The 10,000-nt window shown below is 46.7% G+C and overlaps 1 protein-coding gene across 1 annotated transcript in view; it reads left to right on the forward strand.

Annotated features, from left to right (window-relative positions):
- Nucleotides 1-4,236: 4,236 nt before the first annotated feature.
- The window catches only part of LOC132454979 (pendrin-like), a 17,243-nt gene continuing 11,479 nt past the window's right edge, over nucleotides 4,237-10,000 (forward strand). Inside the window, 6 exon segments of the mRNA XM_060048632.1 lie at nucleotides 4,237-4,514; nucleotides 6,805-6,953; nucleotides 7,518-7,657; nucleotides 8,122-8,232; nucleotides 8,949-9,151; nucleotides 9,648-9,812. Coding sequence (XP_059904615.1) covers nucleotides 6,817-6,953; nucleotides 7,518-7,657; nucleotides 8,122-8,232; nucleotides 8,949-9,151; nucleotides 9,648-9,812 — 756 coding nt within the window. The 5' untranslated portion in view covers nucleotides 4,237-4,514; nucleotides 6,805-6,816.

Genomic DNA, 10,000 nt, shown 5'->3' on the forward strand with positions numbered 1-10,000 from the left:
CTCTCTCTGTCTCTCTGTGTCCTCTCTCTCTCTCTCTCTGTCTCTCTGTGTCTCTCTCTCTCTCTCTCTCTCTCTCTCTCTCTCTCTCTGTCTCTCTCTCTCTCTCTCTGTCTCTCTCTCTCTCTCTCTCTCTCTCTCTCTCTCTCTCTCTCTCTCTTTTTTCTCTCTCTCTCTCTCTCTCTCTCTCTCTCTCTCTCTCTCTCTCTCTCTCACTCTCTCAATATGTAAATATCCATCATAACAAACCGTTTGACCTTAGACTCCAAGAATCAGTCAACACAATCGACAAAGAGCCAGGGTCCTGCAACGCAAACACCAGTTTGAATATTTGCATAACTGCGGGTGTAGACCGGTTTGTCATCATGTTTTGGTTATATCGCTGTCTGTTCTGTATTTAAAATAACCCACTTGGGTCTAGGGCTGACATTTGAATCGGTAATCACAAATACCCCTTTCTCACAATACCTAGTTTGTCTCCTGTCTCAACAAAGAAATCCGTCTCTGACTGTGGACTGTGTAGACCTATCTCTCAGAAACCCTTTGAATCGGACACTGTAGGCCTATATGAAGCAGGTCTTTACTACAAACATACGGATCGCTACAGACCGCGTGAGCCGCCCATCACCGCGGCACGTTGCCATGGCGATGGAGGGGGGATGAGAGAGAGAGAGAGAGAGAGAGAGAGAGAGAGAGAGAGAGAGAGAGAGAGAGAGAGAGAGAGAGAGAGAGAGAGAGAGAGAGAGAGAGAGAGAGAGAGAGAGAGAGAGAGAGAGAGAGCTCGAAACGAACGGGGATTCATTACAGCAATCAAACAGTGACACGAAGGCAGGTAGACAGACAGAAAGGTGTGTGTGTGTGGGGGGGGGGAGAGGCCGTTGGCTAGGGAGCAGTTGATAAATAATTGATTAGGTCGTTAATTACAGGCCCTACTCTTGACATGTGAGCTACCCCCACCGACCCCTGCTGTGCGGCGTGCATGTGTCTTTAATACTACTGGCAGAGCCTCCTGCGTTGGTCCAAGTGAATGTGCGTTGTTTTTGCCCATCCCTTTCCAGAGAAGAGCCTGCTGGTTCTGCTGCCTTGTACGCATGTCTGGGATAAGTTGGTCCCCGTGTTATTCAGCGCTATTCGGCCCGGTGTGGTGCACGAACAGCGTAGCCTAACCATAGGCATTCGGGGGAACCCTCCCAAAGGACTAGGGGAACGGATAGGGCGAGGCACGGCAGGGACAGAAACGCCACATCATAGGCTATCTCGCAGTTCGCCGCACTATCACTGAAGTCCATAAACAAATTGAACAATACGCCAAGGTTTGGATGTGTACACACACACGGATGCAGCTGGACCACACCAACACAACACAAATGCACGAGACGAGACGACAACAAAGGCTCTACACAACACTGCCTCTTTTTCGAACAATAAATCGCTCAAAACCGCAGGAGAAAAGGTGTGTGTGTGTGTGTGTGTGTGTGTGTGTGTGTGTGTGTGTGTGTGTGTGTGTGTGTGTGTGTGTGTGTGTGTGTGTGTGTGTGTGTGTGTGTGTGTGTGTGATGGAGTGATATCGCGTCCCATCATCGGTGCAATGGGAGCCTCGCCCCTCCCTGTAGGACCACTCACCACACGGACCCGTAGGCGCCCGAGCCCACTGGGGTAAGGTTCTGGTAGCGCTCGGGGACCTCCCACACCGTCTTGTTCAGCTCCTGCCGGTAATATCCCGGTCGCCCCGACATCCTTCCTACGTCCGTTTTGCTCGCGCCTCAGGAACCACCGCAGGAGATGAACGTGATCGCGACGCGAAACTGAAGCGAACTGAAGCGCGAGTCGTTCTGAGCACCGGCGCTGTGCAACCGGAGTACGAGCGCGCACACACGCACACGCACACACACACACACACACACACACACACACACACACACACACACACACACACACACACACACACACACACACACACACACACAGGCGACTCAGACGCGCGCCAACAGGCACACTGCCGGTGTGAGAGGCTGGTCTGTATCTCTCTTTCTCTTGCTGTCTATGTCCCTCTCTCTCTCACTATCTCTCTCTGCCTCTCTCTCAATTCAATTATCTCTCTCTCTCTCTCTCGTCTCTCTCTCTCTGTCTCTGTCTCTGTCTCTCTCTCTCTCTCTCTCTCTCTGTCTCTCTCTCTCTCTCTCTCTCTCTCTCTCTCTCTCTCTATGATCAAAATAAATCAAATAATAATATGGCTACAGCCTTTATCAATACAGGCTGTTATAAATGTATTATTAGGAACTATTCTTGATTCACACAATGAATACGTCAGACACGCAACAGGACACTGTCCTGAAATATGTGACTGCCGGTATGTATCTATGTATGTATGTGTGTGTGCGTCTTATCAAAGCGTCGCCAGCTGTCTCGGTCTTTATCTGTAGGCCTGCAACAGGCAACAAGTAAACAGACGACCCGACCTAAATGTCCAACCTCTTTTGACTCACATTGAGGCCGCATTCACCCCAATCCCTGACTCTAAAATACATCTAACTAGTAAAACAGTTAACAAAAGAAAGATTGAAACATTACTAAGTTTTCCCATAGGGATTTCAATCAAAGCTTCTGTGTATTGTGAATGGTCTACTAGAGCCCCCTAGCGGTCAAATCCTGCAATCCGTGTTACCAGATTGGGTCAGATTTGCAGCCAGGGTTGCCAGTTTGGGCGGGAAATATGGCCCAATCTGGCAACACTGCCCACAATCGAAGTAGTCCCCGGATAACCCCGTCTTTATAGCACCCCATCTGCCTGTTTATCCTTATCTTGCCTGGTGATGGCTCAACTGCTCTGAATACATCCTGATCATCCTGTCAGAATCAAAATGATTAAAAACAAAACAAATGTCTTTTAATTTAACAGAGCAGAATTTAATAGTGCGTCAGGTAGTATTCTCTATCGATGGAAACATTATCCGTACAATTTAATATGATATGGTACGCATCTTCTTTAATTTGAGCGTCTTCTGTAAATTAATAATTTCATTTACGCCACCAGGGGGTGTCCGGAGGTAGCAAGAGATGAGCCTTGAAGAGCGAGGGCCCTAATGTCGAGAGCTGTAAGAATAGAGAGGGAAGTGTTGGGAAATCCAAGTGTGAGAGTGAGAGCGAGAACTCCTAATCTTTCACCTACTTTGGCAATGTACACATTTGATTCCAATGGCAATAAATCTTTTTGAGATTGAATTAGAGTGAGAGAGGGGGAGGGTGGGGGGAAAGAGGGGAGAGAGCGAGAGTTGGGAGGGAGGAGGGAGAGATAGAGGGAGGGGGGGAGAGAGATAGAGAGAGGGGGGAGGGAGAAAGAGAGAGTGGGAGAGGGAAAGAGTCCTATGTATCTCTTCATCTGTGTGAGTGGGCGTATGTGTGTGTGTGTGTGTGTGTGTGTGTGTGTGTGTGTGTGTGTGTGTGTGTGTGTGTGTGTGTGTGTGTGTGTGTGTAATGGTAGCAAACATACAGACATGCATGCACAATGGACGTAGAAAGAGAGAGGTATTCTAAAATATTACACTATTTAGACCTGAATAGGTTACTCAACCCCAGATTCATACGATATCACAATGCGACTCAAACTCCACTTATCGGACGTTTTGCGATCTGCACGAGGTCACGGCTAGTTCAAGGCCTTCCAGGAAGGAGAGGAATGCTGGGAGAGTATAACTCGGTGTTCGGATTCTGAACATGCAGTCTGTCCGGGACATTGGGTGAGAAACCGAAACATTGTTTAGAATGATCACACGCACGCAAACAGGGACTCATGCACGTGCACACACACACACACACACACACACACACACACACACACACACACACACAGGCATGTACACTAACACACACACACACACACACACACACACAGGCATGTACACACACACACACACACACACACACACACACACACAGGCATGTACACACACACACACACACACACACACACACACACACACACACACACACACACACACACACACACACACACACTTACAGCATGCACACACATGCGCCGAACCAACACAAACAAACAAATGCACCACTCACGCACACACACAAATACACACACCTCCTATTTCCTCTACAGGGTAACCCCCCCCCCCCTCTGTTATCCCCACCCTAGCATCTCTCAGATTGGGCTGTGGTAGTGATAGATGAGAGAGAGAGAGAGAGAGAGAGAGAGAGAGAGAGAGAGAGAGAGAGAGAGAGAGAGAGAGAGAGAGAGAGAGAGAGAGAGAGAGAGAGAGAGAGAGAGAGAGAGACTTTTTCACTACTACCCGGTAATAAGAAACATTGCCAGCCCGTCAAATGTAAAGTGAGAGAGAGAGAGAGAGACAGAGACACCGATAGAGAGAGAGATAGAGAGACACCGGGAGAGAGAGAGACCCTGAGGGAGAGAGAGGAGACGATATATATGCCATTGTGGTTTGGGATGTTTCTCAGTTGAGCGTCTGAAGACCAGCAACCGGTGCAGCGGCGACCCGTGGGCGGAGGTAAGGCTCAGAACGTCGTGACCGGTAAGGTTTAGGATCCAGGGTCAGCCATGGCATGGTCGTGCTTTAATGGGAATCAGGCCACTTGTGTTATAGACAGGAAAAAGAAAACTTGAGAACTTTAAAAGTGTGCAAGTGTGTAAACTGGGAAGTGAGCTTTGAAATGATACTTCTCAGACTTATTTTCCTTTCAGGGTGTCAGAGTTATTTGTGCTTAATGAAGATGACATCCCGATTTGAATCAAGGGTTTATGATAGGGTCTATGAAGATATGAAGTTTAATTTGAAAAAGGTCAATGCTGATGAAGTTTCATCACGGCTGCATACTCAGCACTATGGGGGATGGCTGCAGTCCAGCCCAAAGCCAATATTGTTGTGTACAAATTCATGATAATGCCATTATTGACAAAACGTGTGTGTGTGTGTGTGTGTGTGTGTGTGTGTGTGTGTGTGTGTGTGTGTGTGTGTGTGTGTGTGTGTGTGTGTGTGTGTGTGTGTGGGGGTGGGTGGGTGCTTGGGTGTGGGAGTGCACATCGAAATAATTGTAATAATGCATCACACATGTATTTTCTTTTTGCTGAATGACACAATGAGCACAAATTTAAAAGTTTAATTCAGTGTGTGTGTGTGTGTGTGTGTGTGTGTGTGTGTGTGTGTGTGTGTGTGTGTGTGTGTGTGTGTGTGTGTGCGTGTGTGTGTGTGTGTGTGTGTGTGTGTGTGTGTGTGCGCGTGCAGGCGTGGGTGCGTGCGTGTGAGTGAATTACAAACACGACCACCAACCAACAAATCACTAAAAGTCCCATTCACAGCAGAAGAGGCTGTCATCTTTTCTATCAATGACGGGGCTATTGTTTCCTCCATTGGTGTAAAGTAGCTCATCGGACACAGCCAGCTTAGATTGTTTTGTTTCGGACGTGCAGCGCGTTACGTCTGTCAGTGCTGGCCAATTAGCGTGGAGCCGTCCCGAAGCGCGGCCAACGTTCACGTAGCCGCGCGTTTGATCTGCGTTGCTTTGAACTGCGACCAAATGCATCACCGGGCAAATCTCGGAGAATAACCAGAGACTGACCGTGCCAGGTCGTTAAGGATAATTAATTATGCCAACACAAAACAGACCTTCCTCTGGAACATTGCGAACGATATATTGAAGACAGTTGAATGAATATTTAAATTATACATATATTTTGTTATATAAAGACGAATGTTATTAATAAATCTCACACAGTGCAGTGAACTCAAACAGTTATTCAATAACAAACCCAGAGTTTGTCAAACACAAATTAAATCCAATGCTTCAATGCAATCATTATTGATATTTATTATTGATACTCAATTATTCTTCATTTTTGTTTATCATTTATAGCAAAGAAATTAATTGAATTCATTCTTTCGCTTAAAACTCTACTATATTGTAAAACGACAAACTGGTAGGCTACGCTGACATTTAACCCAACCAGACTCTTTAACTGTCCATAATACCCCATAATTATCAGGTGCATTTTGGTCCTGTGTTCTGTCTGTGTGGAATTGATTTAGTTTATTCCCACCTTACACACATCAGTTTCTAAAGACTTGCTGAAATCACTGCTCAGAGACACCTGAGTCACCTCTAAGTGAGAACGAAACGGACAGAAAGGTTCTGTTTTTAGCGCGGTAGTGGAAGGTAGAGCCAAGAGATTGTTTGTGTTCATTTGCTGCGTATCTTTCCTAGAGTAATTTCCTGACGTGCTTTAGGCATTGCCTACTTCCTGTTCACCAAGTGAGGAAATGAAGTTGCATAAGAATGCCTCGAGAGTCGAGACACGCAAGCACGCACTCACGCACACACGCACGCACGCATACAGGGATTGCCTGGGTGTGTTAAATCCTGGGGTCCATTGATGTTTTGTCATGTTGAAGGGCTCCAGGTAGATTGTTGATGAACAAGCCATTCCATTTAAAATATCTACCCCAGTGACATCACTGGTGGGAGTGTCCAGCCCGATGAGTGATGGGTAGATCCACCTATCAGCCCAGACCCGATCCAGCCATCATATATCTTGATCGAGACACAACTTGTGACGTTACTATATTTTAAATGGTGGTAAAATAGTGTCTCTTTCAGTCACTAAAGCGGACAATTTGTATCCAAACCGACTCAACTTTGAACTCAAATACAGGTTGTTAATTGTGGGACGATTAACTCAAGGATGCTTACAGGTTAGAATGCGGACGTTCGGGTTCGAACCCACGACCCTCCCGGCTGGGAGTCAGACAGCCTCCACGTGACCCTCCCCTCCGCTCTCCCCAGTCAGCAGCAGGCATGGAGTACTGCGCCCCGGACAACCAGTACCGCGTCGCCCGGCCCATCTACTCCCACCCGGCGCTGGAGAGAGAAGGGGAGAGACTGACCCGCAGGGAGAAGACCCTCAAACAACGCCTCTCTGACAAGTGTGGAAGGTCAGAGTGTGTGTGTGTGTGTGTGTGTGTGTGTGTGTGTGTGTGTGTGTGTGTGTGTGTGTGTGTGTGTGTGTGTGTGTGTGTGTGTGTGTTTAAGGGGATATGCATGCTTGTGTGTGTGTGTGTGTGTGTGTGTGTGTGTGTGTGTGTGTGTGTGTGTGTGTGTGCGTGTGTGTATGCGTGTGTTTGTTTGTGTGTGTGTTTGTGTGTGTCTGCGTGCGCCTGTGTATGTGCGTGATTGCTTATGCATGTGTATGTATGTGTGTTTGTTTATGTTTGTGTGTGTATAGTTTTGCACAATTCCATTTAGTAATTTAGACATTTTCATCCAAAACGACTGATTGACTGATTTAAACACCTTGCTCAAGGATGCCATCTACAGGTAGCCTTCATTGGGTTCTGATCCCTTAGAGGAAAACACTCCAACCACCAGAACACCCTGCGTTATCGTACACTAAAAGCACAGTTCTCCATGTGTGTGTCTCCTACCTACACCTTCGGTTAAAGGGGTGATATCATAAAAATAAATAAAAATAAATGCTCTCTCCTCATCTCCCCGTGCAGCTGCTCTCGAAATCGGGCTCTGAAGACATTCAAAGGGGTGTTCCCTGTGTTTGATTGGCTGCCGAGATATCCAATCAGGGAGTGGCTGTCAGGTGACATCATCTCTGGCATCAGCATTGGTCTGGTGTGTAGTTTACAAGGTGAGCCCCCATGTTTAATCGTCTTCTGATGTAATTATTTCTCTAATCTAACTCTAACGTAGTTCTGTTGTTGATTCGGCAGACGCTATTGCCCGCTGGGTATTGTAGGGGCTCATTTTTGTCCCTCGGTTGTAGTGTGTCTTGTAGTGACTGTTTGGTGTATACACCTCAACCATGTCTTCTGTATCTCTTACCATATGGGCCAAACAGTGAGTTACAAAGGTGTAGCTATAATGGCGAAAATTGTGCATAGTCAGCCCTTCACTGTGAAAAAAAACCTAGTCCTGGATGTGTAGAATCAAAAATGACACGGCACCCCTAAACTCATAAACTCATCTCACAGACCTATAACTTCAGAACTAGAATATGTATAACCTATTTGTGTTTTGATGGTGCTCTGATGAAGCACGTCTGATAAATGGCTAAAGTTAGACAAGTGAATGTTTCACTGATGCTATGTCCAGGTCTGGCCTATGGGCTGCTGGTGTCTGTGTCTCCGGTCTATGGACTCTACTCGGCCTTCTTCCCCCTCCTCACCTACTTCCTGCTGGGCACCTCCAGACACATCTCTGTGGGTAAGAGAACAAGCGGTTCCATCACTCTGAATCCACATCATCAGACAGACATGACCCAAACACTCACTTCACCACTGCCAAATCCTGTCTTTTTTTGTTTGCTCATGTTCAGATGTGTAGTTGTGTCCTACTTTTTCCTGTAAAGCTGGACTTTTACCCACTTTTGTCTGTAAAAGTTTGATGTGTTACATGCATAAAGTATCTTTAGATGTTTTTACCTTTGTTACTTGTGTTACCTGTGCTCACCTGTATTAACCTGTGTTACCTTTGGTTACCTAGGTTGACCAGTGCTAACTATATTTACCTGTGTTACCTGTCCTTACCTGTGATACCTGTTCTTACCTATGTTACCTGTGTTACCTGTTCTTACCTGTATTAACCTGTGTTACCTGTTGCATGTATTTACCTGTATTTACCTATGTTACCTGTGCATACATATATTCACCTGTGTTACCTATGCTAGACTTTACCTGTGTTACCTGTGTTTACCTGTTACATGTATTTACCTGTATTTACCTGATGCATACCTTGATCTACCTGTGTTACGTATGCATACCTGGATTCACCTGTGTTTCCTCTACTTTATATGTGTTCCTGTATTTACCTATGTTACCTGTGCATACATATACTCACCTGTGTTACCTATGCTAGACTTTACCTGTGTTACCTGTGTTTACCTGGGATGAGACCTGTGTGTTTCACCTGCTCCATTCCAGGGCCCTTCCCGGTCACCTGTCTCATGGTGGGCTCCATGGTGCTCACGCTCGCCCCAGAAGACCACTTCCTGCTTCCTGCCAACGGAACCGCTGCGGGGAACGTGAGCGACGCGGGGGTCAGGTCGCTGGTGGACACGGAGGCCATGGAAGCTCGTAGGATCGTGGTGGCCTCCACCATGACGGTGCTCGTGGGAATCATTCAGGTGGGGCGTCACCCTAAACGTACGGTTTAAATTGACGTCAATCGGGCCTGGAATGTGTGATTAATATGCTTGGAGGGATATGGCCGCTGGTGCCCGTTGAACCTTGTGATGTAATAATAATAATAAATGAGATTTATGTAGTGCTTTTCTAGGACTCAAAGTCGATTGACGCTTGATGTAGTTGTTAAGTATCTTTATGTCAATGCCTGTAGCTTAGATAGTGAGATTATTCTTTGTTAAATAGTTGCAGAATTCAAGTGTGAATATGAGCTAACAAAGTCCAAAACGTTTTCATTGCCTTTCATTGATCAGTGCATGGTTAGTATACTATTTATTAAGTATCTTTGATTAATACGATTATGACATTTTATAATAGAATAAAATGTTGATTTTATTAATCCCAGTTTGGAAATCCGTGTGAAACTGGACACTTTACCGAAAACAACTTTGATTTTGAAATTAAACTCTGGATCCCTCATCCCAATCCCCCCCCCAGGTTGTGATGGGGCTGCTCCAGGTGGGCTTCCTGGTCCGCTACCTGTCGGACCCCCTCGTGGGGGGCTTCACCACGGCGGCCGCCTGTCACGTCCTGGTGTCCCAACTGAAGACGGTCCTCTCCGTGCCCACCAACAACCACAGCGGGCCCTTCTCCATCTTCTACGTGAGCCCGATTCCGCACCCGCCTCGTCCAACCGTTGGCTCACTCACAAAACCCGTGGTTCCCAAACGGCGGTTCGCGACCCATAAGTGGGCCGCAGGGAAGTGGATTTCGGGAAGGCCACCATTTTGGTTTTTTGAGACATTTATTTCAAAAAGACTTCTTCACGTCTTCATCTCTTGCCCCTTCCA

Source organism: Gadus macrocephalus, chromosome 4 (assembly GCF_031168955.1).
Source record: "Gadus macrocephalus chromosome 4, ASM3116895v1".
NCBI classification, from domain to species: domain Eukaryota; kingdom Metazoa; phylum Chordata; class Actinopteri; order Gadiformes; family Gadidae; genus Gadus; species Gadus macrocephalus.